The sequence below is a fragment of the Lampetra fluviatilis genome, chromosome 61, assembly GCF_964198595.1.
Source record: "Lampetra fluviatilis chromosome 61, kcLamFluv1.1, whole genome shotgun sequence".
Taxonomy (NCBI): Eukaryota; Metazoa; Chordata; class Hyperoartia; order Petromyzontiformes; family Petromyzontidae; genus Lampetra; species Lampetra fluviatilis.
The window spans coordinates 1,421,284-1,441,179 of NC_136335.1; the positions used below are offsets into that span (position 1 = coordinate 1,421,284).

Below are 19,896 nucleotides of genomic sequence, written 5' to 3' on the forward strand. Positions count from 1 at the left end.
TGCCAGGTTAGGTGCACTTTGAGGCCACCACGTGAAGTGTCGAAGGCTCGCTGCTGACAGGAGGTCTCGGGACAGACCCAGCAGGTGCCATGGGTTGGCTGACTGAGATGACCACTGGTAGATGCACCACCAGCTGTACCCCCCTACTGTGCCAGGCTAGGTGCAGGAGGTCTCGGACAAACTCAGCAGGTGCCACGGGTTAGCTGACTGAGATGACCGTAGATGCACCACCAGCTGTACCCCCTACTGTGCCAGGCTAGGTGCAGGAGGTCTCGGGACAGACCCAGCAGGTGCAATGGGTCGTCTGACCGAGATGACCGATAGATGCACCACCAGCTGTACCCCCTACTGTGCCAACTTGCTGCGTTTTAGCCGCCCGGCGCTCCGTTCGATGTTGTGAGCGTCGCTCCTCTGCCCTCTATTGTTTCCGGAGGGCGACTGCCTCCAACTGCCCAGTAGCCTCACTGTGCACCTAGCCTGGCACCCCCCCCCCCCCCCCCAGTAGAGTCATTCGCGAGCCTCCTCCACAGAGGCCGATCTTGACACCGCTGGTACCGCTCATCGGCAAGTCCACTCAGCTCCACGTCCTCCTGTACTGCGTCAGGGACTCGCCCCCCACCCACCTCCCCCCAATCGATTGACAACTATTAATTGACATCGATTAATTGACACTTTTAAATTGACACTTATCGGCGTTCAAATTTTTTTTTTAAGTTTTGAGAAAATTGAATGGGGTGGGTGGGGGGGTCACAAGACATCTGGGTCCACCTTTTGTGTGGCTGTCCCTGGTATTACCTGGACCACCCCCGCGGAATTGGTGTCTGTGTTGTTGTTGTTGTTGTTTTTGTTGTTGTTGTTGTTCAGGGGGCAGGGATTGGTTTTGTTACCGGGATCCTGTGCTGACACTTTGTTGCAGCGAAACTCTAAGGTGGCGAAAAAAAAATCTGAATTCATGAGCAATCTGTCCGGCTTTGAATTTTGACTTAAAACTTTCGTGACTGCAGAAATTCATATTCTATGATTTTTTTCGGTAAAGTCACGTAAATAGAAAAAAGATTACTAAAAAATAGTATTACTTTTCATTACATAGAAGAAATAAAAAATATATTTTAAAAAATTATATTCACGTGACTATCCGGGTTTGGTTCTTTGGCAAAAGTTGCAACCCACCATCAATTCTAGATTTGAAGCTTTCGTGACTGCAAGGATTCATACTCTTAGTTCTTTCGGTAAAGTCACGTAGGTAAAAAAATTAAATTAAAATTAATAAAAAATAAAACAATAAAAAACAAAAAATCACGACATTTCGGAGGCAACACAAGTCTCCGTCATCGGCGTTGATGCAGCAAATCTGGCTGTGACGGTCCCACCTGATGACGGAGACTTGTGTTGCCTCCGAAACGTCGTGATTTTTTGCTTTTTATTGTTTTATTTTTATTAATTTTAATTCCATTTTTTACCTACGTGACTTTACCGAAAGAACTAAGAGTATGAACCCACCATCACTCAGTTACTTACCCACTCCTCCTGTCTCCCTCCTCCTCCTCCTCTCTCACCTCCTCCACCTCCTCACCACCCCCCTCCTCCCACCTCATCCCCGTCACTCTCCCCCAGCCGTCCAAAACGCCACCGGGTACCTGGCAGCGCACAGATGTGCACCTTGAAAACCCCGAGTATCACACGCGCTGGTACTTCAAGTACTTCCTCGGCAAAGGTGAGTGCCATCGCTCAACGGGCTGGGCAACATCACTCACCAGGGCTGGGCAACATCACTCACCAGGGTGGACAACGTCACTCACCAGGGCTGGGCAACATCACTCACCAGGGTGGACAATGTCACTCACCAGGGCTGGGCAACATCACTCACCAGGGCTGGGCAACATCACTCACCAGGGTGGACAACGTCACTCACCAGGGCTGGGCAACATCACTCACCAGGGTGGACAACGTCACTCACCAGGGCTGGGCAACATCACTCACCAGGGCTGGGCAACATCACTCACCAGGGTGGACAACGTCACTCACCAGGGCTGGGCAACATCACTCACCAGGGTGGACAACGTCACTCACCAGGGCTGGGCAACATCACTCACCAGGGTGGACAACGACACTCACCAGGGCTGGGCAACATCACTCACCAGGGTGGACAACGTCACTCACCATCGCTATATTTGGTGGTAGAACATCTGAACGCCACCTGTTTCGTTGGCAGAAAGGGAACGACCCCCCGTCCTTATTTTTCATACTTTGTTACCGGAGGCACAAATCAAAGGTCCTGATGATAAACCCCGCCGGGTTAAACCAACCCCCACCACCACCACAACCCTCGCCAAGAAAAAATAATTAGTTGAATGAATCTCGACTTAAATCTTTCGTGACTGCAGGAATTCATATTGTTTGGATCTTTCGGTAAAGTCACGTAGAATGGAAATAATAAAATAATAAAAATAAAACATAATAAAATATAATATATATAATATTATTTTATTTTATTATGTTTTATTTTTATTAAGTAAAGTCACGCAGAATGGAAATAATAAAATAATAAAAATAAAACATAATAAAATATAATATAATATTATTTTATTTTATTATGTTTTATTTTATTATTTTATTATTTCCATTCTACGTGACTTTACCGAAAGAACCAAGAAGATGAATCCCTGCAGTCACGAAAGCTTTAAATCGAAATTTTTCGGTAAAGTCACGGAAATAGGTTCAAAGAAAATAACAAAAATAACAAAAAAAAACTACGACGTTTTGATCGCTTGTGTTACGATCGAAACGTCGTAGTTTTTAGTTATTTCTGTTAATTCTTTGAACCTATCTACGTGACTTTACCGAAAGACCCAAAGAGTAATAAAATAGTTGAATAGTTTAAACTCTGCCGTGTGCCCCGCAGTGCACCAGAACTACGTGGGGGTGGACATGGACAAGAGCTGCTTCTTCCTCTCCGTCGTACTGTCCGACCACAACAACCTGCGGGTGCCTCAGTACCGTGCCGTCCTGTGGAGGAGACCGGTGAGGGACCACCACCAACGCCACAGCCACCACCGCCACCAACGCCACCACCACCACCGCCACAGCCACCACCAACGCCACAGCCACCACCGCCACCACCGCCACCACCGCCACCACCGCCACCACCGCCACCACCGCCACCACCGCCACCAACGCACCCAACGCCACCGCCACCGCCACAGCCACCACCACCAACGCCACCACCACCACCGCCCCCAACGCCGCCACCACCACCGCCACCAACGCCACCACCGCCGCCACCACCGCCACCACCGCCACCAACGCCACAGCCACCACCGCCACCAACGCCACCACCACCAACGCCCCCAACGCCACCACCGCCACCACCGCCACTGCCACAGCCACCACCACCACCACCAACGCCACCACCACCACCGCCCCCAACGCCGCCACCACCGCCGCCACCACCGCCACCGCCGCCACCGCCGCCACCGCCACCACCGCCACTGCCACCAACGCCACCACCACCGCCACCACCGCCGCCACCGCCACCACCACCGTCACCACCCCCTGTGGTGCCCTGTGCTGTGTTGCTGCAGGGCTCACTGAAGATCTGCCTCCCCTACTGCCCAACCAAAGCCTTCTCAGTCAAGTCCATCCTCAGGTCGACATCGCGAGATACACACAGAGACAGAGAGACACGCTCTGTAGCTACTACACATGTAGTAGTAGCTACACGTGTAGTAGTAGCTACTACACATGTAGTAGTAGCTACACGTGTGTAGTAGCTACTACATATGTAGTAGTAGCTACATATGTAGTAGCTACTACATATGTAGTAGTAGCTACACGTGTAGTAGCTATTACACATGTAGTAGTAGCTTCATATGCAGTAGCTACTACACATGTAGTAGTAGCTTCATATGCAGTAGCTACTACATATGTAGTAGTAGCTACATATGTAGTAGCTACTACACATGTGTAGTAGTAGCTACATATGCCGTAGCTACTACACATGTGTAGTAGTAGCTACATATGCAGTAGCTACTACATATGTAGTAGTAGCTACATATGCAGTAGCTACCACCATCACCGTGTAGTAGCTACACGTGTATAGTAGTAGTAGCTACATATGCAGTAGCTACTACACATGTAGTCGTAGCTACACATGCAGTAGCTACTACGGGCTACTACACATGTAGTAGCTACTACACATGTAGTAGTAGCTACATATGCAGTAGCTACTACATATGTAGTAGTAGCTACACGTGTAGTAGCTACTACACATGTAGTAGTAGTACTACACATGTAGTAGTAGCTACATATAGAGTAGTAGCTACTACACATGTAGCAGTAGCTACATATGCAGTGGCTACTACACATGTAGTAGTAGCTACATATGCAGTAGCTACTACACATGTAGTAGTCGCTACACGTGTAGTAGCTACTATACATGTGTAGTAGCTACAATTGCAGCTACTACACATATATAGTAGTAGCTACACGTGTAGTAGCTAGAACCATATGTAGTAGTAGCTACATATGTGTAGTAGCTACATATGCAGTAGCTACTACACACATGTAGTAGTAGCTACACATGTGTAGTAGTAGCTACATATGTAGTAGCTACTACATATGCAGTAGTAGCTACAAATGCAGTAGCTACATATGCAGCAGCTACTACACATGTGTAGTAGTAGCTACATCTGCAGTCGCTACCACCATCACCGTGTAGTAGCTACACGTGTCGTAGTAGTAGCTCCATGTGTAGTAGCTACTACACATGTAGTAGTAGCTACATGTGTAGTAGCTACATATGTAGTAGTAGCTACTGTAGTAGTAGCTACATATGTAGTAGCTACTACTGCATATGTAGCTACTTGTGCTACAAGGATCATCCGGCACTGCATCGACAATTAACCTGTTGTGTGTGTGTGCGTGTGCGTTCACAGCGCGATATCCCTGGACAAATTTGAGAGAAGCCTCCGAGAAATTTTAAATCCCGAAATACAGAAGGTCAGTTCCGTGCGAAAACCCTTCGCGTCGTCACAGACGCAAGCCCCTTTCAACCGGCAACGTCACAGGCGCCGCATAGGAACGGACACAGCGGAGATCTTATTTATGTTATTTCCGACTCTCTTTGTGTGTCTCTCTCTCTATGCCTCTCTCTTAGATCTATCATGCTCACAGGCCCTTTGCATTGCACTCTCATGCTCACATGCCCTTTGGATTGCACCCGTTGGGTTGCACTCCCTCGTCGAGGAGGCCGCTCTCCTTCTATCTTACAGTTACATGCTAATCTCTCACATTAACATCATGCTAATTTCTCACATTAACATCATACCAATCTATCACATCAACATGCTAATCTCTCATCACTGCCCATAGACTCAACACTGCCCATAGACTCAACACTACCCATAGACTCAACACTACCCATAGACTCAACACTGCCCATAGACTCAACACTGCCCATAGACTCAACACTGCCCATAGACTCAACACTGCCCATAGACTCAACACTGCACCACAGACTCAACACTGCCCATAGACTCAACACTACCCATATACTCAACACTGCCCATAGACTCAACACTGCCCATTGACTCAACACTACCCATAGACTCAACACTGCCCATAGACTCAACACTGCACCACAGACTCAACACTGCCCATAGACTCAACACTAACCCATAGACTCAACACTGCCCATAGACTCAACACTACCCATAGACTCAACACTGCACCATAGACTCAACACTGCCCATAGACTCAACACTGCCCATAGACTCAACACTGCCCATTGACTCAACACTGCCCATAGACTCAACACTAACCCATAGACTCAACACTACCCATTGACTCAACACTACCCACAGACTCAACACTGCCCATAGACTCAACACTACCCATAGACTCAACACTAACCCATAGACTCAACACTGCCCATTGACTCAACACTACCCACAGACTCAACACTGCACCATAGACTCAACACTGCCCATAGACTCAACACTGCCCATAGACTCAACACTGCCCATAGACTCAACACTGCCCATAGACTCAACACTACCCATAGACTCAACACTGCCCATTGACTCAACACTACCCATAGACTCAACACTGCACCATAGACTCAACACCGCCCATAGACTCAACACTGCACTTAGCACGGTTATACGGTGCGAAAGAAGTTCACCATATGTACTAATGACGCAATGTTCATTGTTTTGTGCTCCACAGGACTTGCTCGTTCTGGAGGAGCAGGAGGTACGAGGCCTTTGTCGAAACGTCTGACCCCTCCTTGTCGCATCACGCACCATGTGACTCTGTAACTCCGTGACCACGTGACTGCATGACCACGTGATTCCGTGACTCCATGACCACGTGACCACGTGACTCCATCACTCCATGACCACGTGACCACGTGACTCTGTGACCATGTGACCACGTGACCGCGTGACTCCTTGACCGTCCATATATTGTTAACGAAATCAAATTAACCGATAAATATGAAGCAAATAACAAAAATATATAGAACCTAGTAATGGGTTTTTACCCTTTCAACTGGTACAAAACTGACACCTTTATACAAGGGATCATGTGTGCAATAACCACAACACAAGCAGTCAAAATGCAAACAAAAAGAAACAACTCTGATAATGATATGCACTGTCCTTGAAGTTGATTGGTCCACACCCGAGACAGCGTTTCTTAGAGCCTAGTCTCCATTCTTTTTGTTTGCATTTTGACTGCTTGTGTTGTGGTTACTGAAAACATGATCCCTTATATAAAGGTGTCAGTTTTTGTACCAGTTGAAAGGGTAAAAACCTATTACCATATTTTGCCACTGGTAAAAGAGGTCTCATAGTATATAGAACCTGTTTAGCCTGACATTCACAAATGAAAACTAAACTACCGTTATATATTACTTGCATGGTTTAAAAAGTTGTAATGAGGGCCTGGCAAGAAAAGAAGTCTCATTGATGGCTGCAAGCGCAAATGAGTACCTGGTGCGGTGTGTAAACATCGCCACTAGGGGAGACAAAGGCGGCCGGGCGTGGTGCTGGCAACCCACCCCCTCGTGCGTCGTGCCGGCCTTCATAAGTGCTGCTATTCGCTATAACAGCACTTGCCCCGAAAGTATGTTAAGGCTACACGGGGGATCTTTGTTTTGGTAGTGATGCTGCTGCTGATAATGACGATGACCCAGTTCCTGATGATGCTGTGATGATGATGATGCTGCTGCTGATGATGATGATGCTGCTGCTGCTGATAAGGATGCTGCAGCTGATGATGATGCTGCTGCTGATGATGATGATGCTGCTGCTGCTGCTGATAAGGATGCTGCTGCTGATGATGCTGGTAACGATGCAGCTGCTGATAATGATGACCCATTTTATGATGCCGCTGCTGATTGTACACGTGTGCACATTTGCATGTATGCCTGTTACATGCGTGCGTGCGTGTGTCGGTGCGTCTGTACGTGCATGTCCGTGTATGCGTGTGCGTGTGTGCGTGCGCGCGTGTGCGTGTGTCCGTGTGTGTGTGCGTGCGCGTGTGTGTCCGTGCGTGTGTTTGTGTCCGTGCGTGTGTCCGTGCGCGTGTCCGTGTGTGCGTGCACGTGTCCGTGCGTGCGTGTGTGCCTGTGTGCGTGCGTGTTCCCCTCGCCCAGGGCTCAGTAAATTTCAAATTCGGCGTCCTCTACGCGAGGGAAGGGCAGCTCACCGACGACGAAATGTTCAGCAACGGTGAGCGCCGAACGGTGGCCGGGTGAACGCCACCGACGGAAATCCCCGCGGTGGCCGGGAGATGTTGACTACCTCGCCCGGTGTGCAGGAGGTCGCGGGTTCGATGTGATAACAAATGTAACATAGTAATAGGTGTTTTACCCTTTCAACTGGTACAAAAACTGACACCTTTATACAAGGCATCGTGTTTGCAATAACCACAACACGAGCAGTCAAAATGCAAACAAAAAGAAACAACTCTGATGATGATGATAATGTGCACTGTCCTTGAAGTTGATTGGTCCACACCCGAGACAGCTTTTCTTAGAGCCTAGTCTCCATTGGTGTTGGACCAGATGACGCCAAAAGGCGTACAACTCAAAAACAGTGCACTATCAGAGTATTGAGAGCTCGGGGTAAGCATTTACACTATGAGACATCTCCTTTACCAGTGGCAAAATATAGTAAAAGAAGTCTCATAGTGTAAATGCTTACCCCGAGCTCTCAATACTCTGATAGTGTGCTGTCTTTGAGTTGTACGCCTTTTGGCGTCATCTGGTCCAACACCAATGGAGACTAGGCTCTAAGAAAAGCTGTCTCGGGTGTGGACCAATCAACTTCAAGGACAGTGCACATTATCATCATCATCAGAGTTGTTTCTTTTTGTTTGCATTTTTAAATCCTTTATATTAAGTTCGCGTGCTTGCTTGCGTGCTTGCTTGCTTGCTTACGACTGTGCAAATCTTTCGGTCGTTTTTTAACCCACTTCCCGTGATCCAATCGAGCTGACATTTTCCACAGACTCGTTGTGCGAGACAATTAATGTTCGTTAAAAAATTTTCAAAAATGTTACACTTTTTAGGCAAAAAAAAAGTTTTTTGACATTTATTCAAATACAACTCATTCATGGCTTTGGCTGAACGTCACAGTGTAGGAGCCCAGAGCGTAACCCCTCCACAGGCCGTGGCGGAGTAGCGCAGTTGGTAGCGCCCTCGCTTCCCATGCCAAAGGTCGCGGGATCGATCCCCGCGTCCTCCACAGGCGAATGTATTTTTAAATCCTTTATATTAAGTTCACTTGCTTGCTTAGGACCGTGCAAATCTTTCGCTCGTTTTTTAACCCACTTCCCGTTATCCAATCGAGCTGACATTTTCCACACAGACTCGTTGTGTGTGACAATTAATTTTCGTGAACAATTTTTTCCAAAATTTTACACTGTTTAGGAAAAACAAATTAAATATTTAATTACCAATTGCTTAATACTGGCAGACAATCATCTGACCCATAGGTGGCAGCCATCTCAAGCCAGAGGACGAGAAGACTCGAGCCGCCACGCATATAAAGAATTTATAGTGAAAAACTTTGTTTTTACGGGTTTACTTGTGACTGCTTGTGTTGTGGTTATTGCAAACATGATGCCTTGTATAAAGGTGTCAGTTTTTGTACCAGTTGAAAGGGTAAAAACCTATTACTATATTTTGCCACTGGTAAAGGAGATGTCTCATAGAACAAATATAACGTTAATAGCTTCATAAAGTCGAAGGGTCCTCCCCACGTGTTCACCCACCGATGTCAACGCGTGCCTGCAATCCTGACCAGGTGATCTACAGAGTCCCGGAGGCTAATTTCTCGTGGAGTTGTTGCAAATTATCGGAAGTGTTAACATATTTTTGAAGCGCCCTGTGATATATAAAAATACATGTATTAATGCGATAATAATATGCAAATAAAATAATTAATATAATGTCAAATATGTGTATTAACATTCTAATATTCAAATAAATGTATTCATAGAATGTAAAAATACGTGTATTAACATTATAGTGATATAAAATGCACGTATTTCTATTATAACAATATAAAATTACGCGTATTAACATTATAATGTTATGAAAATAATTTATTAATATTATAATCACATAAAATACATGTATTAATATCATCTTCTTGGTTCTTTCGGTAAAGTCACGTAGAAGGGAAATAATCAAATAATAAAAATAAAACATAATATATTATTTTATTAGATTATGTTTTATTTTTATTATTTCCCTTCTACGTGACTTTATCGAAAGAACCAAGATGAATCCCTGCAGTCACGAAAGCTTTAAATCGAAATGTATTAATATTAAAACAATATAAAATAAGTGTATTAATATCATAACAATATGTAAAAAAAAATTCCTTTAACATTACGAATCCTCTTCTCTGTGCCTCTTCCGCTTTCAGAAACGGGCAGCGAAGACTTTGACAAGTTTCTGGGCCTCCTTGGGGAGCAGATTTCTCTCAAGGGCTGGGTGGGCTACCGTGGCGGCCTGGACACCAAGAGTACGTTGGCACGCGTAGGGGTAGTAGTAGGGCTAGTAGTAGTAGTAGGGGTAGGAGTAGGGCTAGTAGTAGTAGTAGGGGTAGGAGTAGGGCTAGTAGTAGTAGTAGGGGTAGTAGTAGTAGGGGTAGTAGTAGTAGTAGGGGTGTAGTAGTAGGGGTAGTAGTTGTAGTAGTAGGGGTGTAGTAGTAGGGGTAGTAGTTGTAGTAGTAGGGGTAGTAGTTGTAGGGGTAGTAGTAGTAGTAAGGGTGTAGTAGTAGGGGTAGTAGTAGTAGTAGTAGGGGTGTAGTAGTAGAGGTAGTAGTTGTAGTAGTAGGGGTGTAGTAGTAGGGGTAGGAGTAGGGTAGTAGTAGTAGTAGGGGTGTAGTAGGAGGGGTAGTAGTAGTAGTAGTAGTAGGGGTGTAGTAGTAGGGGTAGTAGTAGTAGTAGGGGTGTAGTAGTAGAGGTAGTAGTTGTAGTAGTAGGGGTAGTAGTTGTAGGGGTAGGAGTAGGGCTAGTAGTAGTAGTAGGGGTGTAGTAGGAGGGGTAGTAGTAGTAGTAGTAGGGGTGTAGTAGTAGTAGTAGTAGGGGTGTAGTAGTAGAGGTAGTAGTTGTAGTAGTAGGGGTGTAGTAGTAGGGGTAGGAGTAGGGTAGTAGTAGTAGTAGGGGTAGTAGTAGTAGTAGGGGTGGAGTGGTAGGGGTGGAGTAGTAGGGATGGAGTAATAGGGGTGTAGTAGTAGGGGCAGTAGTCGGGGTAGTAGTAGGGGTAGTAGTAGTGGTGATAGTAGGGGCAGTAGTCGGGGTAGTAGTAGGGGTAGTAATAGGGGTAGTAGGGGTAGTAGTAGTAGGGGTGGAGTAATAGGGGTGTAGTAGTATGGGTAGTAGTAGGGGTGGAGTAATAGGGGTAGTAGTAGTAGTAGGGGTAGTATTAGTAGGGGTAGTATTAGTAGAGGTAGTAGTAGTTGTAGGGTTGGAATAATAGGGGTGTAGGGGTGTAGTAGTAGGGGTAGTAGTAGTAGGGGTGTAATAGTAGTGGTAGTTGTAGTAGTAGTAGGGGTAGTAGTAGTAGTAGTGGTGTAGGTGTGTAGTAGTAATAGGGGTGTAGGTGTGTAGTAGTAGGGTTAGTAGTAGTTGTAGTAGTAGGGGTGGAGTAATAGGGGTGTAGGGGTGTAATAGTAGGGGTAGTAGTAGGGGTGTTGTAGTAGGGGTGTAGTAATAGGGGTAGATGTAATAGGGGTAGTAATAGGGGTAGTAATAGGGGTAGTTGTAATAGGGGTAGTAATAGGGGTAGTTGTAATAGGGGTAGTAATAGGGGTAGTAATAGGGGTAGTTGTAATAGGGGTAGTAATAGGGGTAGTTGTAATAGGGGTAGTAGTAATAGGGGTAGTTGTAATAGGGGTAGTTGTAATAGGGGTAGTAATATGGGTAGTAGTAGTGGTATAGTAATAGGGGTAGTAATAGTAGTTGTAATAGGAGTAGTAATAGGGGTAGTAGTAGGGGTGTAGTAGTAGGGGTGTAGTAGTAGGGGTAGTTGTAATAGGAGTAGTAATAGGGGTAGTAGTAGTAGTGGTATAGTAGTAGTAGTGGTATAGTAGTAGTAGTGGTATAGTAGTAGTAGTGGTATAGTAGTAGTAGTGGTATAGTAGTAGTGGTATAGTAGTGGTAGTGGTATAGTAGTAGTAGTGGTATAGTAGTAGTAGTGGTATAGTAGTAGTGGTATAGTAGTAGTAGTGGTATAGCAGTAGTAGTGGTACAGTAGTAGTAGTGGTATAGTAGTAGTAGTGGTATAGTAGTAGTAGTGGTATAGTAGTAGTAGTGGTATAGTAGTAGTAGGGGTATAGTAGTAGTAGTGGTATAGTAGTAGTAGTGGTATAGTAGTAGTAGTGGTATAGTAGTAGTAGTGGTGTAGTAGTAGTAGTGGTATAGTAGTAGTAGTGGTATAGTAGTAGTAGTGGTATAGTAGTAGTAGTGGTATAGTAGTAGTAGTGGTATAGTAGTAGTAGTGGTGTAGTAGTAGTAGTGGTATAGTAGTAGTAATGGTATAGTAGTAGTAGTGGTATAGTAGTAGTAGTGGTATAGTAGTAGTAGTGGTATAGTAGTAGTAGTGGTATAGTAGTAGTAGTGGTATAGTAGTAGTAGTGGTGTAGTAGTAGTAGTGGTATAGTAGTAGTAGTAGTGGTATAGTAGTAGTAGTGGTATAGTAGTAGTGGTATAGTAGTAGTAGTGGTATAGTAGTAGTAGTGGTATAGTAGTAGTAGTAGTGGTATAGTAGTAGTAGTGGTATAGTAGTAGTGGTATAGTAGTAGTAGTGGTATAGTAGTAGTGGTATAGTAGTAGTAGTGGTATAGTAGTAGTAGTGGTATAGTAGTAGTAGTAGTGGTATAGTAGTAGTAGTGGTATAGTAGTAGTGGTATAGTAGTAGTAGTGGTATAGTAGTAGTAGTGGTATAGTAGTAGTAGTAGTGGTATAGTAGTAGTAGTGGTATAGTAGTAGTAGTGGTATAGTAGTAGTAGTGGTATAGTAGTAGTGGTATAGTAGTAGTAGTGGTATAGTAGTAGTAGTGGTATAGTAGTAGTAGTGGTATAGTAGTAGTAGTGGTATAGTAGTAGTAGTGGTATACTAGTAGTAGTGGTATAGTAGTAGTAGTGGTATAGTAGTAGTAGTGGTATAGTAGTAGTAGTGGTATAGTAGTAGTGGTATAGTAGTAGTGGTATAGTAGTAGTAGTGGTATAGTAGTAGTAGTGGTATAGTAGTAGTGGTATAGTAGTAGTAGTGGTATAGTAGTAGTAGTGGTATACTAGTAGTAGTGGTATAGTAGTAGTGGTATAGTAGTAGTAGTGGTATAGTAGTAGTAGTGGTATAGTAGTAGTAGTGGTATAGTAGTAGTAGTGGTATAGTAGTAGTAGTGGTATAGTAGTAGTAGTGGTATAGTAGTAGTAGTGGTACCAGCGTGCACGACAACCTCCTGTTCACCTTCTAACGTGCTCGGGAGCGGCGTGTGACGACCACCACCACGTGATGTGTTTGTGTTGTGACGTGTTTGTGACGTGTTTGTGTTGTGACGTGTTTGTGACGTGTTTGTGTTGTGACGTGTTTGTGACGTGTTTGTGTTGTGCGTGGCGCGTTCAACGCCACGTGCCACAGCGAGTGGATTGTTTTATTGTTTGGTTATTCGTTGCTGGTGACTTTGTTTCGTATCGAAATCGGCTCCAATGCTGTTTTCTCACTCTCCCTTTCTCACTCTTTCTCTCTCACTCTCTCTCTCTCTCACTCTCTCACTCTCCGGCTCTCTTTCTCGCTCTCTCTCTCACTCTCTCGCTCTCTCTCTCACGCATCGTCGTCATTCAATCAGACGACACAACGGGAACGCACGCGGTCTACACCATCTACCAGGGGCACGAGATCATGTTCCACGTGTCCACCATGCTCCCTTACTCCAAGGACAACCGACAGCAGGTACACACACTGACACAGCTACTACACACACTGACACAGCTACACACACTGACACAGCAGGTACACACACTGACACAGCTACTACACACATTGACACAGCTACACACACTGACACAGCTGCTACACACACTGACACAGCTACTACTCACACTGACACAGCTACTACACACACTGACACAGCTACTACACACACTGACACAGCAGGTACACACACTGACACAGCTACTACACACACTGACACAGCTACTACACACACTGACACAGCTGCTACACACACTGATACAGCTACTACACACACTGACACAGCTACTACACACACTGACACAGCTGCTACACACACTGACACAGCTACTACTCACACTGACACAGCTACTACACACACTGACACAGCTACACACACTGACACAGCAGGTACACACACTGACACAGCTACACACACTGATACAGCTGCCGGTCATCTCGGTCAGTCGACCCACGGCACCTGCTGGGTCTGCCCCGTGACCTCCTGCCGGCGGGCGTTCGACACTTCACGTGGCCTTGAAGTGCACCTAGGCTGGCACAAGCGCCGTGGTGACGTCACCGCTACTAAGTGGTGAATGGCGGTTGTTGTGTCCGTGTGTCTGTATGTGGGGAGCGGTGGTGCAGCGGTTAGCGCGCTACGCTGCGCTACGAACCCGGCGACCCGAGTTCGATTCCCGCTCACGGCCAACACCGGTGACGATTAACTGAACAGGTCCTGGGCCACCCCTAGGTCTACTCGACCTCAAATGAGTACCTGGCGCGGTGCGTAAAAACATCGCCACTGGGGAGACAAAGGCGTAGTGTAGTGTTTAGTAGTGTATAGTGTAGTGTATAGTAGTGTATAGTAGTGTAGTGTATAGTGTAGTGTATAGTAGTGTAGTGTATAGTGTAGTGTATAGTAGTGTGTAGTGTATAGTGTATAGTGTAGTGTATAGTAGTGTAGTGTATAGTAGTGTATAGTAGTGTATAGTGTAGTGTATAGTGTAGTGTATAGTGTAGTGTATAGTGTAGTGTATAGTGTAGTATGTAGTGTAGTGTATAGTGTAGTATGTAGTGTAGTGGAGCGATTCGTCGTTAACAGGGCTAAGTGGCGGAGTGTCGCCGCTGCGTCACAGCTCTCGAGCGAGCTGTGACGCCGACGTTCCCACGACGTTCCCACGACGTTCACGTGCTCCCGTCATCACCCCCCCCCCCCCCCCACCAGGTGGAGCGCAAGCGGCACATTGGCAACGACATCGTCACCATCGTGTTCCAGGAGGGCGAGGAGTCGTGTGTGTCCTTCAAGCCCTCCATGATCCGCTCGCATTTCACTCGTATCCACTCCCCGCCGTCACGTGCACGCACACACACACACGCACACACACACACGCACGCACACACGCACACAAGCACACACACACGCACACGCGCGTATCATTCCCTCCGTCACGCGCACACACATACACGCACACGCATACACACACGCACACGCGCGCGCACACGCGCACTCACACACGCACACACACGCACACACGCACACACACACGCACACACACGCACGCACACACGCACACACGCACACACACACGCACACACACACGCACGCACACACACACACGCACACACACACGCACACACACGCACGCACACACGCACACACACACACGCACACACACACGCACGCACACACACACACGCGCACACACACGCACACTCGCGCACACGCACACACACGCACACACACGCACCCACACAAGCGCACACACACACGCACACGCGCACACACGCACGCACACACGCACACACGCACACACACACACGCACCCACACAAGCGCACACGCACACACGCACATGCACACACACACGCACACACACGCACACACACACACGCACACACACGCACGCACACACACACGCGCGCACACACACGCGCACACACACACACACGCACACACACGCACATGCACACACACGCACACTCATACACACACACATGCGCACACACGCACACACACACGCACATACACACACACACGTACTCACACATACACACACACACGTGTACATGTCCTTAACGTTCACGACGGCCAGACATTTTTGCCTTGGTGAGGTTCAACAGAGCCACGGACAGCTACAGGTACCACCACCGCACGTGCGCTGCGTGTCTGTGTGTCACCTGTGCACGTGCGCTCCGTGAGTGTGCGTGAGTGAGTGAGTGTGAGTGAGCGTGCGTGCGTGAGTGTGAGTGAGTGAGCGAGTGGGTGAATGAGCGTGAGTGAGTGTGAGTGTGTGTGAGTGTGAGTGACTGAGTGAGTGAGAGTGACTGAGTGAGTGTGTGTAAGCGTGTAAGCGTGTGAGTGAGTGAGTGACTGTGCGTGCGTAAGTGTGTGTGTGAGTGACTGAGTGTGTGTGAGTGAGTGAGTGTGAGTGACTGAGTGAGTGTGAGTGAGTGACTGAGTGTGTGTGTGACTCGCCCTATACACAGACTGCGCATCTTCTCCGAGGAGAGCGTGAGTGTGTCAGTGACTGAGTGTGTGTGAGTGAGTGAGTGTGTGAGTGAGTGACTGAGTGAGTGTTAGTGAGTGTGTTAGTGAGTGAGTGAGTGACTGAGTGTGTGTGAGTGAGTGTGAGTGAGCTCCTCCGGCAGGCAAGGCTGCGTTGGCTGGGTCATGTAGCCCGCATGCCCAGCCACCGCATGCCTAAACAGCTTTTGTTCGGCCGGATCGAGGGGGCTAAACGGGCGCGGCACGGGCTAGAGAAGAGATGGAGTGATGTGGTACAGGAGGACGTGGAGCTGAGTGGACTTGCCGATGACTGGTACCAGCGGTGTCAAGATCGGCCTCTGTGGAGGAGGCTCGTGAAGGACGCTACTGGGCAGTTGGAGGTAGTCGCCCTCCAACAACAACGGAGGGCGGAGGAGCGACGCTCACAACAACGAGCGGAGCGCCGGGTGGCTAAAGCACAGCAAGTTGGTACAGTAGGGGGCACAGGTGGTGCATCAGCCAGTCATCTCGGTCATCTCGGTCAGTCGACCCGTGGCACCTGCTGGGTCTGCCCCGTGACCTCCTGCCAGCGGGCGTTCGACACTTCACGTGGCCTCAATGTGCACATGGCCTGGCACAAGCGTCGTGGTGACGTCACCGCCACTTAGTGGCGAATGGCGGTTGTTGTTGTGAGTGACTGAATGAGTGAGTGAGTGTTAGTGTGAGTGTGAGTGACTGAGTGAGTGAGTGTTAGTGTAAGCGTGAGTGAGTGACAGTGAGTGTGTGAGTGAGTGACTGAGTGAGTGACTGAGTGAGTGACTGAGTGAGTGACTGAGTGAGTGACTCGCCCTATGCTCAGACTGCGCATCTTCTCCGAGGAGAGCGTGAGTGAGTGTGAGTGACTGAGTGTGTGTGAGTGAGTGAGTGTGTGAGTGAGTGACTGAGTGAGTGTTAGTGAGTGTGTTAGTGAGTGAGTGAGTGACTGAGTGTGTGTGTGTGAGTGAGTGTGAGTGAGTGTGAGCGTGAGTGAGTGTTAGTGAGTGACTGAGTGAGTGTGAGTGACTGAGTGAGTGTGAGTGAGTGTGTGTGAGTGAGTGTGAGCGTGAGTGAGTGAGTGACTGAGTGAGTGACTGAGTGACTGAGTGAGTGTGTGACTCGCCCTATACGCAGGCTACGCATCTTCTCCGAGGAGAGCGTGAGTGTGAGTGAGTGTAAGTGAGTGTGAGTGAGTGTGAGTGACTGAGTGAGTGAGTGTTAGTGTGAGTGACTGAGTGTGTGTAAGAGTGTAAGTGTGTAAGTGTGCGTGCTCCCACTGCAGACTACGCATCTTCTCCGAGGAGAGCGTGAGTGTGAGTGAGTGAGTGTGAGTGAGTGTGAGTGAGTGTGAGTGACTGAGTGAGTGAGTGTTAGTGTGAGTGTGAGTGACTGAGTGTGTGTAAGAGTGTAAGAGTGTAAGTGTGTAAGTGTGCGTGCTCCCACTGCAGACTACGCATCTTCTCCGAGGAGAGCGTGAGTGAGTGTGAGTGAGTGTGAGTGAGTGTGAGTGAGTGTGAGTGACTGAGTGTGTGAGTGTTAGTGTGAGTGTGAGTGACTGAGTGTGTGTAAGAGTGTAAGTGTGTAAGTGTGCGTGCTCCCACTGCAGACTACGCATCTTCTCCGAGGAGAGCGTGAGTGTGAGTGAGTGAGTGTGAGTGAGTGTGAGTGAGTGTGAGTGACTGAGTGTGTGAGTGTTAGTGTGAGTGTGAGTGACTGAGTGTGTGTAAGAGTGTAAGTGTGTAAGTGTGCGTGCTCCCACTGCAGACTACGCATCTTCTCCGAGGAGAGCGTGCCGCTGTTCGGCCCCCCGCTGCCCACTCCGCCGGTCTTCACCGACCACCACGAGTTCCGGGACTTTCTCCTCGTCAAGCGTGAGTCGATCCCCCCCCCCCTCCCCATGCCCCTGCCCCAACAGTCTGTTAAGGCTACACGGGGGATCTTTGCCTTTGTGCGTGCGTGTTCACGTGCGTGTGCGTCAGAGGTCGCAACCGGGTACCCGATACCCGTACCCTACCCGATACCCGGCTACCCGTACCCGGCTGGGTACGGGTACGGGTAGGTCGTGAGTCACTGGTGAGTCACCGTTTGTCACTCATTGCGGGTAGGGAACGGGTACCTGTACCCGGCCGGGTACGGGTACCCATTTGCAACCCTGGTGCGGCCGGGTACGGGTACGGATAAGGAATCAAAACCCGTTTGCGACCTCTGGTGTGCGTGTGTGCACGTGCGCATGTGTGTCTGTGTGCGTGTGTGTGTGGGGAGCGGTGGTGCAGCGGTTAGCGCGCTGCGCTATGAACCCGGTGACCCGGGTTCGATTCCCGCTCGCGGCCAACACCCACAGTGGCGATCATCTGAACCGGTCCCGGGCCTCCCCTAGGTCGACTCAGCCTCAAATGAGTACCTGGTGCGGTGTGTAAACATCGCGGCTGGGGAGACAAAGGCGGTCGGGCGTGGTGCTGGCAACCCCACCCCCTCGTGTACCGTTCCGGCCTTCATAGGTGCTCGCTAACAGCACTTGCCCCTACAGTCTGTTAAGGCTATACGGGGGATCTTTGTCTTTTGTGTGCGCATGCGTGTGCGTGCGTGTGCCCGACTTTCGCCGCAGTGATCAACGGCGAGAAAGCCACTCTGGAAACGCCGACATTTGCGCAGAAACGCCAGCGGACGCTGGACATGCTGATACGCTCCATGTACCAGGACTACACGCCCGACCTCTACAAGGTGAGAGCGAGAGTCAAGCCAGAGAGGAGCAGGAGGATGAGGCCGCCTCAACCCCCTACCGGGACATGTGAAGAGCCTTATAGCACTCTCTCTCTCTCCCTCCCTCTCTATCTCCAGAACATGCTGAACCGCCGCTCTCTGAGCGACGTGCTACCACTCACCCTCACCACTCACCCTCACCACTCACCCTCACCACTCACTCACCCTCACCACTCACTCACCCTCACCACTCACCCTCACCACTCACCACTCACTCACCCTCACCACTCACCCTCACCACTCACTCACCCTCACCACTCACTCACCCTCACCACTCACTCACCCTCACCACTCACCCTCACCACTCACCACTCTCTCTCTCTCCAGAACATGCTGAACCGCCGCTCTCTGAGCGACGTGCTACCCGAGTCGCCGCGCTCGGCGAGGAAGAAGGAGGAGGCACGCCGGGCAGAGTTCGTCCGCGTTGGGCAGGTGGGCACCCCCCCACCACCACCCCCCCCACCAACCCCCCCGCCCTACCACCCCCCCCACCAACCCCCATCCACCACACCCCACCACCCACCACCACCCCCCACCACCCACCACCACCCCCCACCACCCACCACCACCCCCCCACCACCCCCCACCACCCACCACCACCCCCTTCACCACCCTCTTCACCACCCCCACCACCCCCCCACCACCCCCCCCACCACCACCCCCCCACCAACCCCTCCCTACCAACCCCCCCACAACCCCCACCAACCCCCATCCACCACCCACCACCACCCCCCCACCACCCCCCCCCACCACCACCCCCCACCAACCCCCCCCTACCAACCCCCCCACCAACCTTCACCAACCCCCATCCACCACCCACCACCACCCCCCCCACCACCCCCCCCCACCCCCCCACCCCCCCCCCACCCGCCCCCCACACGACTCACCACGTGGGGGGGCTGCCCCCCCTTACCCTCGAGGAACTCCGGCCCCCGCGTCTGACTTCGCAGTCGCGGCCGTCGGGCAAATGCTTATTGATAATCGATAATTGGTTTCGATTTAAAGCTTTCGTGACTGCAGGGATTCATCTTCTTGGTTCTTTCGGTAAAGTCACGTAGAATGGAAATAATAAAATAATAAAAATAAACATTATATTATATTACTATATTACGTTTTATATTTTTATTATTTTATTATTTCCATTCT

General features: G+C 49.0%; 1 protein-coding gene across 1 annotated transcript in view; it reads left to right on the plus strand.

Annotated features, from left to right (window-relative positions):
- The window catches only part of GARNL3 (GTPase activating Rap/RanGAP domain like 3), an 88,922-nt gene that overhangs the window by 50,820 nt on the left and 18,206 nt on the right, over positions 1-19,896 (plus strand). The window contains exons 2-14 of the mRNA XM_078881380.1: positions 1,615-1,714; positions 2,903-3,021; positions 3,582-3,646; positions 4,935-4,998; positions 6,226-6,252; positions 7,658-7,733; positions 9,939-10,037; positions 13,367-13,470; positions 14,696-14,804; positions 15,563-15,608; positions 17,755-17,861; positions 18,596-18,711; positions 19,078-19,182. Coding sequence (XP_078737506.1) covers positions 1,615-1,714; positions 2,903-3,021; positions 3,582-3,646; positions 4,935-4,998; positions 6,226-6,252; positions 7,658-7,733; positions 9,939-10,037; positions 13,367-13,470; positions 14,696-14,804; positions 15,563-15,608; positions 17,755-17,861; positions 18,596-18,711; positions 19,078-19,182 — 1,137 coding nt within the window. The remainder of the gene's footprint in view (positions 1-1,614; positions 1,715-2,902; positions 3,022-3,581; positions 3,647-4,934; positions 4,999-6,225; positions 6,253-7,657; positions 7,734-9,938; positions 10,038-13,366; positions 13,471-14,695; positions 14,805-15,562; positions 15,609-17,754; positions 17,862-18,595; positions 18,712-19,077; positions 19,183-19,896) is intronic.